Genomic DNA, 17293 nt, shown 5'->3' with positions numbered 1-17293 from the left:
AAAAAACTATGAAATCTCTATTGGAATTGTGATTCCGCCAGCAAAGGAGGTAGTGGAATAGTTCCGACAGTTCGTGACGTCAATCCGATATATAATCCCGTGTGCGAGTGTTTAAGAATAAGGTTGAGCAAATCTCTGTCGGAATCAAGTCATTCCACTAGCGGAATTATTCCTACAGCGTCAAAAATTGGGCCCCTGATTTCCACATATACAAGATCTGCGAAAAGAACAAAATAAACCTTTACGTAATTACAAAATTTGGACATATCTATGGTTTTTCGTGCCAAATAATCACTGCAGGTACAATTTATTTTACTATGTTGGTTGCACTAAACGTGTTGTGAAAGGGGTCAACAAATCTGGTGTTTTGTAAGTCGTGTAGTTTGGCAAGAAATGTTCGTCATGTTGTGATAAATTTAGTACTTGGTCAATCAGGACATACATTTTATCAAAATTTTGAAATCTAGGTTATAAGCTACTTCGTTTCGGAAACAAAGATGGTAAACTCTTATTTATCATAGCTATTTTATTAGTATAGTTGTGGAAGTGTAAATATGACAACTTGTCATTATTTTACTATAATTATTTTGGGCCTCCCTTACTTACACTGAAAATTGTTCTTGTAGCGCAATTAGGTAGAAATTAATTAGCCTTGTACAAGTTAGCATCTTTATAAAGAACTTGGGGTAGAGGTAGAGGAGATGAACAAAATAGAAGAGGGACTGATAGGTAGAGGACAAAGGGAAAGAGACAAAATGGTGTGAGAGGAGCAGCAGGCGTAGTTTAGATCCAATACTATAACAATATAGGCAATGTCGCGAACGTGGTGGCACTTACGTCATTACCACTCCTTCATTCTTGTGGGACAAGCACGGGAATATAGGGGTTTTTGGCGGGAAGCATTTATTTGCTTGTTTTACACACAATAAGTTTCTTTATTAAACTAATTTTAGGAAATCATATTATATACTATAGCCCTTGCAATTCTAGTATAGAACACAATACCAAAAATATATTTAGCGCAGTATTGTGTTTTGTACTATAATCCCGCCCAGTGTAGTACATTTTGCAATCCCACATTTGCATAATTTAATTTTTTACTATGCCCTACCTTTTTCTAGCCCAGCACACAATGCCGAAATTATATATTCTATTCTCTATAGTAATTTCCTCCATAACATCTGTTTGTGCAAAACAAGCATGTGAATCGTCCCCCTCCAAAACCACCTATTTCCACCTTCAAAGTTGACCCTCTTTGAAGAGGTAGATCGTAGCCCACCGACATTTTCCTCTGATTTGCAGCAGGCTTCTTCAAGGTGTAAAAAGTTTGCTGCAGTGCACAGCAATCATCAGGCTACCATTTACTACTTCCACAAGGCTTAACCTCAAAAGTCAAGTTAGTTTATTAGACAATGCCTGTACTGCACTCTTACTATTTTATGCTTTTTAGGGGTGAAAGAGGGTTCAGAATCTAAATAACCACTCTCTGCCCTCTCCTTTTTTACAAATGTAATGCATGTTTCTCTGGGGAAAAAAGATAAAGACAAGCTATTCTGTAGGTGGTATGTTTATTCTAGAAACTGTGTTTACACCACGTGTGTATGTGTGTGTGCGCACTCACACACGATGATGTGGCTACTTCATTTTTGTAAAACTGGCAAAAGCTTAAATCATTACAGCTCAATTTTTATTTTTTTATTATACACTCATAAGCTCATATCAGGTCAAATATAAATATAGAACAATCATTATTATGTATAATTTATTGAAAAAGGAACCAAAGAAAAACATTCAGTGAGGGAAACCCTCATGCACAGTGTTATGTGTATCGTTTTTGCTAGTGACATACTTATATTTCCATCATTAAAATAAGTTATAAGGTACCATGATCCATTTTAGTTTTTTTTTTTTATTAACCCTTTAACTGCTATATACTTGGATGGTTTTGCAAACCCCTCAGTGCTGGAGTATTTAAAGCAAAAATGTGAAAATAACAAAAACTTTTAATAAATTTAAATTACAATAGTTAGTTGCTATATTTCTGTTGTTGTTTTTTTTTAATCTCATCTTAAAACAAGTTTGCCCTTTATTTACACTATCCTAAAAAAATTTATTTGTTTTATAAATCAATAGATCTTTAGAGTGTGATAATCAGTGAAACATGGCACAACACAAAGTGTCACTCCGCACAAATCACACATGTAACGAGATTCTCGTCTCTTGTGTTGTCTTTTCTTTTAGTTTTGCTGCAGACTTGACAGTGCCTCGTAGGATTTTTCTTCTTCTCTGTAGCTGGAACAAGGGATGGAAAATGTCTCTGTGTGAGGCGCAATAGTGTGTCAGAACTGGAAGGTAGTCTGTGGCTCTGTGGAGATGTTTTTGTCTCTTGATATTTTTCCAACAATTGCTGTACCACACGCAACTGAAAATCAGCTAATTGAACATGTTTTTCAGTTTTTGTCATGTACAAAGCATGTGCATTCAGGAGAATCATGTCCACTAAATTAAAAAAAAAAAACTTTCTTGTACCACTTCACAGTTATTTTCACACATGCTAATGAACTGAGTAACATATCAGTTTTATCCACTGCTCCCATATTCACGTTGTAATCATTCACACAAGACAGCTATACAATTTGTTTGCCTGTCTTGTGATGAGCTTTTCCAGTTGCTTCCATACTGTCATCATGCATTGTTGTAAGCATGTAGACATCACGCCTGTCATGCCACTAGTGCTGTCAGTGTGTCTGTGTGTTTGGCTACAGTTTCCCCCTTGGACAGTTTTTTGGACAGATCTGGCATTCCTTTTCTATTTTTACGTACAGTGTCGCATGCATTTGTTTTGTTTGCATGCAAAAAATCAAATACTTAATAGCGGACTTATGTACCAATTGTCAACAAAGAGAGAGTGGCCTTTATTGAGATATGGCGACATGAGTTCATTTACAATAGCTCCCGATATGCCAAAATTCTGTGGATCAACTACATTTGTTTGAGCTCCACAGTAAATAATGAAATCCAGAATGTAACCAGTCTCAACATCACACAAAACAAAAAATTTTATACCAAAACGATGGCGTTTTGTTTTCATGTGCTGCATGAATGACAAGCGGCCCTTGAACAACACAAGGCTTTCATCAATGCATAAGTTTTGAAACGGTACGAAATTTTTAGCAAAACATTTCTTCAATAGATCAACCACAGGCCTTTTTTTTTTTTTTTTTTTTTCTGAAGGCTGTTCGTTATCAGATAAATTAAGCATGCTCAAAAATAACAAATATCTGTCTCGTGACATTATTTGTGAAAATATTGGAGCATGCATCAGTGAATCTGTTGACCAATTTTCTGTAATTGAAAGATGTTTGTTTCTTACCATCAACATTGTCACAGCAACAAAAACATAGATTTCGTTGTTGCTTGTGTCAAGCCATTTTCTAAGTCGCGAGTGTGGGCCGAGTTCAGTGTTTTTTACTGTCTGTAAATAGAACCGGTTTGTTTCCGAAACAATTGTATTTACAAAACCAATAGTGAGAAACAACTCAAAAAATTCAATCTCTGTGGATTCTGAGGTGACACTACCTGTGATGCCAGCAGTACTCATATCGAAATCATGAACTAAATGGTTAGCACCGCCTTGACGCCACACGTAAGAAGTTTTGACTTTCTTTACACATGAATTTACATTTTCTACACTTTCGTTATCACTATCGCTTGTTTCACCTTCAAACTTGCTTACTTCACTTTCCAAACTTGAAAGATCCGATCCTAACTCATTGAAGTAATTTATAACTTCATTATGCTGCAAAATATCCGCACGTCTTTTTGTTGCCATGATGTACTGTCACCACTACAGTCTATCTGTCACTACTAGTCACAATAATTATCCCGCTCAGCGGGCGAATGCCGCCAAAGTTACTTGTAGGGCCCTCTATTGGTAAAAAAGTTAACAGACAAATTTTTTCCAAGAAACACCTACAGATAGCACTAGTGTATACTTTTTCACGTTTACCAGACAGCCGCAAGAGGAACGTTTTTAGCGCGCAGGCTAGCTGCGTGCATACGGTTGGCAAGAAATGTGGATTTTGAATTATATTTTGAGAAAGTGCTAACCAAATAATTGTGGAATCGAGAAGTATATGTTTAGTTTTAGCTTTACGTATACGGCTCCTACGATAAAAGAAACAAAATCATGTTACATGTTAATCTACAGCTGATGCAGCATCACAATGATCGCATCCGAGTTATCTCGATCATCGCATTGGTGTGCATGTTAAAGCACATTGAGTTAACTCGATCATAGCAGTTAAAGGGTTAAGAGCTGGGCCGAGCTAGTTATATTGTAATAGTTTGAGGAATCAGTGGGTCTCAATGTTCAGATGTTACATTGGTCAGTGGTTTTGGTAATGTCAGCTGTTGTATAGTTCTGATGATTGCTGGCAGCGCCCTTTGCGAGGCTAGATGGACTACTGACAATACGGAAGCTATGGAAGTTGTCGCATCAGTGAAATTAGATTTTGCCGCACCATACAATTATCGTGTTCTTTAAGTCATAAAGTAAATTGCATTGTATTTCAGCATGATGAAATATACAAATAACTCCAAAACATGTTATATTCTATAAATATACCTAGTTTTAAGTAACAAACAAAAAAAAAATTATTTACTTAAAGAACCTATATGTATAATTAAAGCCAGGAGAATTAAAAATTTACAATTTAAACGTTTTTGATTTGTATGAAAGAAAACTCTGTAGCGTGTTTGGAAACATCTGATAAAACTGGCACAACATAAATGGGACCCGGTGAATGTAGACTTCCGTAACATTTACTAGGCCTATTAGTTGGTGGTTGGTTTTCTAATTTACTTTCTATTGCTGTTGCAGGATGTGTTTTTGATGATACGAAGGAAGAAGTTGACAATTTTCACTGACGCCAAAGATACAACTACTGTTTTTGAACTAAAAAGAATTATAGAAGGTAATTAACCTAAGTTTATATTGAAATTTTTACTATGAGAGGTATAAGAAATATTACCATAGAGTTACTAAGACATTTAATTTTTAGGGATTTTTCAGGGGGGTAAAACCAGATTTGTCAGAGTTTAGATTTATTACCCTAAAACCACATAAACCATCACTTACAGATTTTTTTAATGAGAATTTCAACAGATCTTGTATTCACAATTTTAAGTTTCATATTATGATGTATGATACCAATAGTACAGACATTAAACCAGACAAAAGTTTGAGTTTTTTTTTGTCTTGTGATTTTTATGTCCAAAAATACCTTTTGTTAGCAGAAAAAATAGGCTGTGTTAACAAAAATATTTTATTCATAGATTTATTGATCGTCTCTCTATCTCAATGCAAATGTATTGTCACATTATCATAATGCTAGGAGATAATAAAAATAATGTTCTGCATTATTATTATGCTTTTTTATATATTTTTTGTACATTCATGAATATATATTATGTAACAAGCGAAGCAGGGGAAAACATAATGTTGTAGTGTTAGTCACCCATTATTCACATAGTGGTTAAGTGTAGCCGGTGTATTGTCTTTCATTGCTTGAGTAAGAGCTGTAATGTTCATGAATTATGGAAAAGGCAGAATACAGGGTTTTTTGACTGTTGGTACACATCTTGCATGTTGGGTACAGTGAAACATAGTTTACTGAACATCTCGTGTAGAATCTATAGACACAGTGTTTATTTTTACTACTTTACTATATTATTTAAATTATTTTAGCTATTGAGTTTAGAAAACTTAAGTTACTAAAACTACAGTTAATCAAGTTGCTTTGCTTTCATGCTTTTGATTCCAGGCATATTGAAAGTATCCCCTAATAACCAGCAACTTTTTAACAAAGAAAGCACGTTAATGGAAGATGACAAGACCTTGCAGGAATATGGCTTGAATTCGAGCACGGCAAAGGCACAGAGTCCAGCTTTAGTCGGCTTAGCGATAAGGTAAGTTTCGAAAAATTCACCTAGAATGCCAACTGTAATGTATTGCTTTTGCTTATTTGTATAATTTAACATAGTACATTTTACTATAGTCAACAAATCATGTTAAGAAGCAGCTGTAGTGGATTTTTTCTATTAACAAAATTTGTGTTTTTATCACCTGTCCTTTTTATTTTATGAATGTTTTTATTTTTTTTATATTACTTGAGAGAGGTTAGGCCTCGCCTTCTTGCAGTTTAAAATATGTATTTTGATTCAGTTTGCAATAAAGCTTCCTAGCAAAATATTTTGTTTTGAAATGGCATAGGACTTAGCTTAGGCTACTTTTTTAAGTGAACAACTGTGAACTGATGTGGCTGTCTTACTAGTTGAAGTCACCAGCGAGAAATAAGTTATTTTTTTCCTCGCACCACGTACAGACTAGAGCCTGTTAGTAAATATGTGGTTGTAACAAAGTATAAAGGGTCTGGGAGGTATGATTTATGCCTTGATGATGTCAAAAATTGGGATTAGTAAATAAAAATTAGAATTATAGCAAAAGGATGGAAAACTCCAAGAGATTGGGGCCTAATCTGCCTTAAACTTGGCTTGGTGATAAGTAAATTGTTGCTCGTTCAGATAACATGTTGAAGTGCAATGATGTCCAAGGTACTCTCGCATAGCATTACATTTGCAATTTTTTTGTAAGTATTTACAGGTAACAGAAATTTAACAGGCTCTATATTGATTACCTACATCTTGAAAAAAAAAAAAAAAAGGGCCTGCAGTACCCAGCGCCTAGGCACAGTCATGTCGGACCAGGTTTCATCAGGAAAATTGTGAACAGGAAGGTTTATATGTAGGTAATAGATTCCAACTCACAAGTTAGATTCAATGTTTGGATAATTATTCAGCTGTAAACAGAATGAAATATTCTACATCGTAATTTATACATTCAGAATTGAATAATTTTTGTGGAATACAGTAAATATACATAAATTAATAGGTATCTTGTTAGTTATTTTTCACAATGGCAGTACCGGGGCCCGATTCTTGACTGTCAGAATAATTCTACAGGAATGAATTAAATCGGACAGGGAATTGCTATACCTGATCCCTGAAACTCACTAGCAGAATCAGGTGTTCGGATGATGTCACAAACTTTCTGAATTTTTCCGTTACCTCCCTTGCTGACGAATTTCTTGAGTTGGGAGCTTATTTTTCTTTGGAGCTTCGATATGTTGACGAAGGTGCAAACATTCAAGTTGGAAGAGTCTTTGTTGAAAGAGAAATCCATGGGACCTAAGCATTGTTAAATTTGTAAAATTATTTAGTTTAAGCAAACCATTGACACGTGAACTGATTCGTGTGTTGGCACACAGTTTGGTAGCAAGATAACATATTTCAGACATTTCTTCCAATATTTAAGTATTTTTGTATGTTACTACTTGCCTATGATTGTCAAATAAAGTATTGTTAAATATTCTCTGGATTGATTCACCACTTAATGTACTACACAGTTAGTATAATTTTTTAAACTGCTAACCTAAGCAGTTACATTTGTGACATAACTTTCTCCGCTGCTTACAAGTCTTATTGGCCCTTCACTAGCAATTTAATACCTCAGTTATTTCATGCCACAGATTATCAGCAAATTTTTTTTACTAAAATCAGCAAATTTCCATAAATCTCAATAGAATTTTCCTTTGCTCGGGCATAACTTTACAACTCATCTATAAATCTTACTTATCAACTTGTTACACACAAACTTCCAATCCTACAAACTAGAGAATGAGAAAAATTGACAACTTCCACGGGAAATAATCCTTTCCTCATTGTGATTTGCCTTTTACCAGGAACTCCAACACCAAAAGCAATGATACTTCCAAAGAGTCTTTTCATTAATCTGATACTGATATAGCAGTTTTAACATTCTGACACACTAGTGGAATGAAACTATTAGATCATTCATCTAGAAGAATTATTCCAAATATCAAGGATTGTGCCTGTGTTTTATGTTAACATTAACTTAAGACATTCATTAAAGTAAATCACCAAGCTCCAATTATAACACTGTGCTGTACATGAGGGGTGCCCAATACACAGCCAGTGTCCTTCCACAAGGTATAAAAGAAGTGTGCAAGTATAAATAGCATGATTAAGGTTGCATTGATGGTAAAGAACTTTGTTTGTCTGCACAGATGGCTAAATGGTTATCTGTATAGTATTGTATATTGTGATGTCTTGTAAGCTGTAGTCTTAGAGTATATATACATAATGTTTACTAATACCACTTCTAAAAATAAACATTATTAAATTTTTGTCAGTTTTGGTATACTTTCAAGTGGATTTACCTGGAATCCAGCTGGATATTTGGTGATTATTTATAGGGAGTAGGTTACAGGATTCAGGTTCCTAATTAATTTTTTTTATGGATGGGATAATATTTGCTATTGTGAAATATGTTTAATATTATAAATAATGTTTAGTAAAAACTATAATTTTTTAAAAATATTTTTTAGTAATTTTGAAGAAACTTTTGTGTAATTAAAATTGATTATTGTATTTTAATTTTAGTTGAATTTAATCATAAATACATTAATTAGTTTTTAACATTTGCATTGGCTTAGAATGAAAACCCTGTAGCTCAGAAATCACAAACCTTACAAATTATGCGAGGTTTTCGGATTTAACGTATTTGCTTAGCATGTTCCCCCCCCCCCCCCCCCCTCAAAGCACGGAACATATAAAATAAGTTGCCATTACCCTTTTGGCTGGCAAATAGTTTAGAAATTAGGTTTTCATTCAAAGCTGATGATTGGATGCAGTTATTATTTTTAAATTTGCTCACAGGCAAGAAAATGGGGATTTTGAGCAACTGGAAATCACACCCTACTCCTCTCCACCAGACTTGCCTGATGTAATGAGAACTCAAGAAACAAATGGCCAGGAACAATCATCGTGAACTCTGCAAGTTTGCTTTATCACAGAGGTCAACTTTGGGTTGGATCTGAATAAGGTTCAAGTGCACCTGAAAAAATTATTTCATTAACACCGGTTTTCTCACAAAATTTTCCGGTCCAGGAGTGATTGGTGTGATGAATCAGACGACTTATTTTTTTCTAAAGCAATTTGTTTATGTTATGCAGCTTCTTTAAGTTACTTAATTATATTTCTGAAGAGAGCAATCTTCATTGGAAAGTAATGCATACATTACGTACATGTTTTTGTACCTATTTTAAATCTCCATGTTTGTGTTCTAGTCACAGATGATACTGATACATGAGCAACAGTATTTAAAATTTTCGCAGGGTGATTCAGTAGTATGGATATTTTTGTGCTTCATTGATATAATAGGAACAACGCATATTGTTGAAAAAATATAGTAATTTCTAATATTTAAAAAAAAAAAATATTACGATATTGAAACTTCTAAATTTGTGTTTGCATTTTTCATTTCCTAAAACTTTAAGTTATGATACATATGGCAAAGCATTTTGGCTTTAATATAGGTATTTAACAATTAAAAAGTAAGTACACATGGTGCATTTAAGCTTCATAAGTATGTTGTTTGCTAAAAGTTGCTTTTAAAGGCAACAAGGACATGCATAATTTATATTTGCTCACTCATTGATGTGGATATGAAAAAAAAAACTTATATTCTGTGTCCTTTGGAGCTTTGTTGTGTTAAGCTGAATGTAATGCTGATGAACACTTGTAAATTATCTGCAATAATGACATGAATAATAAAAATTAATAATTGTGCCAGTTGTTAATTTGTACGCAGTCAAAATGCTTCCATGACACAGCAGTTTGCTGTGATAAACAGGAAACCTTTGGCTTCAAAATTTCACATTCCTCCCTATTATTGAGAGGCCACGACAGTAGAGCGGTCAGATCAATTGCCTTCTACCAGGTGAAGTTGCGCCATGATTTTCATGTAGGGAACTGTAGCTGACATAGCAGTGCACAATTGGGTTTTATCGGGGTGTTTCCGTTTCCGCCCCCCATTCTGCCAGCTTGTGCTCATTTAGAACCCAATCACCTTTGTTCATCTCTAATTACCTCCAGTTCACATGATTGCTGTTATTGCACATGATAAGCCAAATATACAGGTATGCACTTTATTATAGAAAGTGCAACTCCCATAAATCCACAGATGTATAAAAAAATTTATGGGAGTGCCTGGTTCAAGTTTATTTCAGTACACATTTTGTTATACTTTATGCTATGTACAGCAAAACTGAGGATCAAAATGTTTTTATTATAAAGTTATTTAATTTAAAAGTGCTTTAAAAAAAAGCTATGCAGACTGGGGCCAAAGGTGTGTATCAGTTTTGAAAGGCTATTAAAAAAAATGGAGCAATGAGAATAGAGAAGTGAGGTTTATTTTATTGGATTTGGCATCATTCTAAATCCATTCTAAATCCAATATGGTGGACCATCTAAGATGGCGGAGTAGTTATTTTTAATACACTTCTACAATATGGGTATCAAATGAAAGGGATGGTTGGGAGTAACTCAAAACATAATTTGGAGTCATTCTAAATCCAAGATGGCGGAGTAGTTATTTTTAATGCACTTCTACAATATGGGTATCAAATGAAAGGGCTCATTGAGAGTAAATTGAAAAGTGAGCTCCAAGCTGAAATAAGTGGCACATTCTCCCAAACACCCAAGTCAAGATGAGGCCGTGCCGAGGACTGAGTGGCATTGGGGTGAAATATGATGTCGTGATCGTACCACCCCAGGGCACCTGGGCGAACCCTGTTGTATATTAGCTCTTACCCTTCTAAACGGAGCTCTGGGAGGGTCGACGAATATTTCTTTGGTACTCGTGGGAACAAAATGGGAAAAACAAATATTTAAGTAGGGTAAAAACATTAGAAGGTCTCCTTATTGAAGCGCTGGACTGTTCGAAATTAACAGGCAAATGACCTTGCAACAATGATGTGTTGAATGAGATGAACAGACTGACAAACCTAGCCAGCGATAACTAAAAAATAAATTAACAGCAAAAAAACTTTTTTAAAAAAAGCCTTTATTTAAATGCTCTAAAAAGAAGAAAATAAATTTTTCCTTAAAAATTTTAACTATCAACTTATAACCTCATTATATACAATTTATATGATCATAAAAGCTTGTCGCGAGGTTTAATTACCTATCAGTATTTAATTAAATTGAAATTGAAAATGCAATAAACTTAGCAGATCAATTTACATAATAAAATTGGGACTAGTTTATTTACAAATCGCGCGACAAGCTTTTATGATCATATAAATTGTATATAATGAGGTTATAAGTTGATAGTTAAAATTTTTAAGGAAAAATTTATTTTCTTCTTTTTAGAGCGTTTAAATAAAAGCTTTTTTTAAAAAAAAATTTTTTGCTATTTTAATAGCTCTTCAAAACTGATACCTTTTGTCCCAACCTATAACATATTATCTTCGATTTTTAGTTCCTAGACCCTAACGTGGCACCCCTCCTCACCTTCCCAGCAATGCCCACAACACAATCAGGGCCAGCCGAACCCTCCGCAACCCAGCTGCCCTGGTTCCACCCTCGGGTGGGAACCAGAGCAAGGCGACAGCCAAAGTATGGTTTTATTTCTGCTGATTTACTCAAATTTGGAGAGAAAGTTTTTTTGTTTAGCTTGATTTTATACATAAAAAGTTGAATAAATTCAAATCTGAAATTTTTTTACACACATTTAGGCTACACAGGATTGTTAAGAATGATAGCTGGGATGCCAAGATGTTATTGTAAAATAAGTATTTAATGTATCCCCACAGAAAAGAGTGACGTTCTTGTGTGACCTTGTGTAAACAGTTGAGGCTTAAAACCCACATGCTCAGGAAGCGGGAGTGGGGCTGCGACGGGACTAGTGTGGTGCGTGGCATCATATTATTCATTCAACAGATAGCTCAGTTTATGTAGTAAAACGCCGAACTGTAATTCAGGGTGGCCAGCCAACCGGGAAATCGGGAAATACGGGAAATAGCCAGGATTTCTTAAAAAAAACCAGGAATACCTGGAATCAACCAGGAATTTTTATTAGAACCGGGAATTTTTTTTATGAAGTAACGATCACAATAACATACGGCTGTTAAATGAGCACGTTCACCACCCGTCGAAGCACGACAGTGTGCTCGTGTGCTATATTTTGTGAAAGTTAATTTGTTCATATTGCATTTAAAAACTTTTGTAGTACGTAAGAAACCGTTAACAATTCAGACTTCCATACTTATTATGTTTCTGTATTCAAAAGCAACAGCATTTTGGCTGAAAATGTTGTAGGATGGTAGTAATTTCTCGCACGGCATGTTGGTAGCACTAGTTTTGTATGTATATTTGTTTTTACTTTGCGCTCATGTTGTTGCGTCACGGTATCACGGATACTTTTCTCGAGTTTTTTTTAAAGTTTAGTTGTGCGGGACGTTGTTTTGAATCTTTTAATCTAACATGTAATTGGCGCAGACTATCAAAATGTCAACGAGTTCGGTCACCACATACAATGACAAATGTACGGAAGAGTTTGAATGGGTGGAGAAAGATCCAAAGTGCGGGACGAACGCTATTTGCAATTTCTGTAATGTTAAAATTTATATCGGTAGCATGGATGGGAAAAACAGCATTAGCCAGCCACGCAAGAGGGGCAAAACACGTGCGTTTGGTGTCAAGTAATTTTTGTGACGTGAGATTATAAATTTTTTGTTGGTGGTAGGTTTTGTTTTAAGCAAGTTCATTGATTTAATTTTTAAGCCTATAGTTAAGTTGTCTATTGTTTAACGGCAATAAAACATCATATTGTGTGTGCTTTGTGTAACAAAAATGCAAATTGTATGCAAATATTGATAAAAACCACCCTTGAAAAAACCTGGAAAAAACCAGGAATTTTATTATCCCAGAAGAGTGGCCACCCTGTAATTGGTTATCGCAGTTCATTGGAAGTGGTGGTGTTTGCATCCGCAAAAAAATTTCTTTAGGACAAAACTATAAATCTGTGGCTGAATCAGTCCAGTCATTCTGTTTAATTTCATGCAGCAGCTGAATTTTTTTTAGCACAAAGCTTCAAGCATTTGTGCGAACTTGTTGAATTTTATTGAATTTCTAATGCTTAGGTTCTGCAAACAAATGATTCCTTTGGGCAGGATTGGCGTAATTCCACTTCTCCCTATGTTGTTCTTCGTCGGCCAGAAGATCTTCTTCTCTTGGATGCAAACGTTGCCACTTCTGTTGCACTGCGATGACCAATTTCAGTTCGGTATACCACAACACAAACTGAGCCTTCCGTTGAATGTTCCACATCCACGCAGATGTGAACAGGGTGGTCTTGCAGCTACATTCTCACTCCCAGCGCAAATTATTAGTAAACATTAAAACCAACATACAGACTTTGGATGACCCACTTGAAGCAGAGGAATAACAAATATTGTGATCTTATAAAAAATTTAATCTTAACATTCTATGTCTGCAATAAAAATGTGCTCACAAAGTCATAACATAATTTATATACAAAAATTATCACTCAAGCAATTACACACTATTGACCAATTACGTAATATTGTACATGTTACGACACTGCAAAAAAGTTGACACAGGCTTAAGTGGTTTGACACATTGGATATGGAATTACATTAAATATTTGTACAAGTGCAGTCATTAGTAGCCATAGGTATTGGTATTACACATTTTGACCCCATTACCAGACACATCCAAATTCACATTATTTTCTGGTAAGTACTAGGCTAGACTTCGTGTATTTACTTCTACAAAAGCAGGGAAAAGGCAGGACAATTGGAAATCAATCAGAGAATTTACTTGGAATCCTGGAAAATCCCCACATAGTAATTTGAAGAGAGACTGTTATTTTTCAGTCAGCATTTAAGGTAGATTTTTAATAAAGAAAACCTGTTGTAGAAGTTACCATGATAAGACTTCCTGAAAATTTTTATATACTTATTTATTTGATTTTTAAGATACATAATAATTTTGTTTTCTGAACTTTTTTTTTTATTATAATTCAATATTCCATTAATATGAATGTACAAAAATGTGATATTTTGCAATATTTAATGTATAAAATTATATACACCAACATAATATGTCAGCATTTAACAATTACAAAATAAGAAATATTCTCATTAGTGCACATTATACAAGGCTCAAAAAATAAAATAAATTTTTGTACTCAACTTGTTTTCATTACAGCTGTAAAATTATGTTTTAAAATGTATTTTTAAATCTACGATTTTCGATTTAGCAATGCTAAAAATATTAGTCATGTTAGGAGCTGGTCTTAAACTTAAAATTAACAGAATTTTTATCGTAAAATGTCTCACGACAGCAACGTTTTCAAACACACAAGTCACAGCCGCACCGGCAGATGTCCGTCTCCTTACTGCCCACACACACTGAGCCCTTCGTTGACTGGAGGAGGCGAAGCAAGCACTTTGTTCCCTGTCTAACCAGCATGGTGGCCTACACCTGCCAAGATGCGAGTTAAATTTTTTCTACTTTTTCAACAATCCATTCCACGTGTTGAGGGTTTTTAAATGTTTGCTGTAATGAGTTGTTATGGAGTCGGTGTTTTTACAACACGCCATTCTTTTAACTGCAAATTAATTCTTAATACAACCATGTTCGTTGTTGGCGCAAGGGAAGCGGAGCGCTGGTCTAGTTTCTCAGTCTGGCCGCTTGGCTTCAGGTACAACTGGAATACGCGATGATAGCCGAGCGCTGAGTTTCAATGTAAGAAACGGACAAAAGACAATGGATCACATCCGTTGTCTCAATTATTGAGTGTTCGAAAACTAATAATTCTACTGACATAATGTATCTGAATCTAAATAAAAAGCATTTTATCCCTCCTGGAAGTAGAGAGGAACTGACAGTTTCTTTGGTAGCATGGAATAATCGCCCCTATTTGAACACCGGCAATCTAAAAAAAACAGCTCAAGATTGCTAGTACAGCTTGAAAAGGGAAGTTTTTGAGAATATTCAGAGGTAAAAATAGTGAAATCTCATTACAAGGTGTCTGAGAGAAAAAAAAAAAAATCTCAATTGTGGTTTTTCATAGTGAAAGTAATTTATACTACTTAGCTTTTGTTAAATATAAAATTTCTTGCAGTGGCTTCAAAATGAGGTACTAGGTAATGAAATGAGTTTCCACTGTTAGAACTCTTATTCTGGCATTTGCTTCTGAAATTTTTTTTTTTTGGAAACTGAGTGACATAATAAATCATGTATTAATATATACTTTTGTTTTTAAACTGACGTAGTTATATGCCAATGTACTGAATTCTAAGACATTAATCACTGAAAGTAAGGTCCATGTGCCTAAGTGAATTATTAAACAGTCATAAAAAAAGCCAACTGATCAAAGATACACATCTTGCCACACATTGTTGTCTCTTAACAAATGCTAATTACGAACAGGTAAACAATGTTGGTTATGACAGCTGAGAGGTTACATTCTTTGGATACGGAAAAAATTACAAAACTTGAATTGGATAGCAGAATATAAGATATATTAAACATTAAAAGAAACGGCGGCAGGAAATTCAAATACTGTAGCAGCGATAGCAGAAAAAGACTGTAAAGATGACATAAATTCTTTGATTTGACAATATTTGTTTCTTACACAATATTGTACTAGGTACAAATATTCTATTGCTATGAGCATTACGCTAAAGGCAAGTACATAAGAATCGAGCAAGATTATGCAAACTGTAGGAAACCTGTGTTTGTTTTGGCACTTGTTGACTGCTCACATGACCTGCTTGCTCTTAAGATACAACTCTGGTAGATACCAACCAATAGCTATTCGAGACAGGGAGTCTACTTGTTAGACTATTCAAGACTTTAACTTTCAATTAAAACATTGAAAAAAAAAGTTTGGGCAGTTAATACTTATAGGTAAGAACCTGCAATATTCATATTACTTAGAGACAAGTTAGACTTCACGTAACAAACATTTGATCGTTGGGTTATCTTTGATATCACTAGACCATGGGTAATTAGACATGCCCTGAAGGACAAGAAACTAATTAGGAGCCAAGTTAAATATGACCCAACCATATGCACGTGTGTACGAGTCTAGCCCATCACCAGAAAATGTGAATTTTGCAGTGTTATGAACAGAATCTGTAGATTCCCGGATAGCAAAACAAAAAATTGACATGAACTCATCTTCGAATGGAATTTTTCATTCACCGTATTGGATGCCGGGAAGGCATGCTGTTACATCTCGCGTGTCACGTCTGAACGTGCGACCACACGCAACTAACTCCCTTGAAACAACACAGAGGGAAGTGCCCACACTCGCCTGTGCACACCCCAGGCACACACGGAAGATACACCGGGCAAGCACTCGTTCCCCCACGCAGAGGGTGGGCGGAAATGTCACGGGGGAGGCGACAGCCGTGTCTGCCTTAGGTGAGGGGCGAGTGGCCTTGCCGCGACACGACCACCCAGCCTTCGTCGCTCTCTCGGTCGCGCTGCCCTCTGATCATCTCCAGCTGGCGCTTCAGGTTCCGGTGCAACGCCAGCAGGTTCTCCTGCGACAACGCATACTTGTCTTCAAGGGATAACATTGCAACTCACAAGCAAAAAAAAATCAAAATAATTAATAAATTAATGAATGTGTGAACCCTGTTAAGAACATTCTCAAGGTACTTACAAATTCAGACTTATATTACAGGAAAATTTTATTAAAAGGGTATATAATTTTATGCATTTCTGCAAATGCAATTTTTTTATTTTTTTTACGGGAATTTTTTGTAAGTGGGATTTTCTTAATAGGGTTTTTTACTGTACATCTAGGTTATTTGGAACAATGAGAGGTGATGAGGGTTTTGTGATTTTATCTTTAAATCAATTTTGTTTTTGAAACAGGAGATTTCTTTGTACATACAGTACACTCCCTATTTAACGCGGTTGTCGGGGGACATAACTTTTACCCGCGTTGTTGCATAACCGCGATGTTTCGATGTGACCAAGGTCAAAAGGCATAAAACACCGCCTGTGTTCTAATAGGTCGGCAAGCACGCACAGTATAGACGGCCCGCCGTTGTGCGGACTTTGCATCCGCAGTTTTCACTAAACGCGGGTGAAAAAATAAAAATAATAAATTTTAAAGATAAATATTAAATGTTGAATTGTTTTTATTTTTCCGCGTGCCGCGCACAGTTTGTCGCACGGCCTACGAGCGCGCCACACGTTGCCATACACACGTGCGGCACACAAGCTGCTGCCAGTCTCGTGGTGTCAGCCACAGTATCTGCTTCGTCAGTGTCCGTAACAAAGTAAGTGCAGTGTGTGCGGTTACACACGATTCTGTGGTCGA

General features: G+C 35.4%; 2 protein-coding genes across 2 annotated transcripts in view; one reads left to right on the top strand and one right to left on the bottom strand.

Moving 5' to 3' along the window:
- The first annotated feature begins 298 nt into the window (after positions 1 to 298).
- LOC134543344 (elongin-B) lies at positions 299 to 9711 on the top strand. The gene is made up of 4 exons (XM_063388315.1): positions 299 to 500; positions 4883 to 4976; positions 5826 to 5970; positions 8800 to 9711. Exons 1-4 carry the CDS (start codon positions 498 to 500, stop codon positions 8909 to 8911), a joined length of 354 nt encoding a protein of 117 aa, XP_063244385.1. The 5' UTR covers positions 299 to 497; the 3' UTR covers positions 8912 to 9711.
- Positions 9712 to 13381: 3670 nt separating this feature from the next.
- The window catches only part of LOC134543343 (mitogen-activated protein kinase kinase kinase 7-like), a 53412-nt gene continuing 49500 nt past the window's right edge, over positions 13382 to 17293 (bottom strand). Inside the window, exon 12 of the mRNA XM_063388311.1 lies at positions 13382 to 16505. Within this exon, the coding sequence (XP_063244381.1) occupies positions 16380 to 16505 (126 nt within the window). The 3' untranslated portion in view covers positions 13382 to 16379. The remainder of the gene's footprint in view (positions 16506 to 17293) is intronic.

This window comes from Bacillus rossius, assembly GCF_032445375.1.
Source record: "Bacillus rossius redtenbacheri isolate Brsri chromosome 9 unlocalized genomic scaffold, Brsri_v3 Brsri_v3_scf9_2, whole genome shotgun sequence".
Classification (NCBI taxonomy): domain Eukaryota; kingdom Metazoa; phylum Arthropoda; class Insecta; order Phasmatodea; family Bacillidae; genus Bacillus; species Bacillus rossius.
Note: the sequence above shows the minus strand (reverse complement) of the source record. Positions and strands in the feature narration are given on the sequence as shown.

Bases quoted from the DNA above. Each gene is read 5' to 3' on its own strand.
- LOC134543344 (XM_063388315.1), top strand. The intron at 4,977-5,825 runs GTAATTAACCTA...TTTTGATTCCAG, and splicing joins ACTAAAAAGAATTATAGAAG to GCATATTGAAAGTATCCCCT. The intron at 5,971-8,799 runs GTAAGTTTCGAA...ATTTGCTCACAG, and splicing joins TTAGTCGGCTTAGCGATAAG to GCAAGAAAATGGGGATTTTG.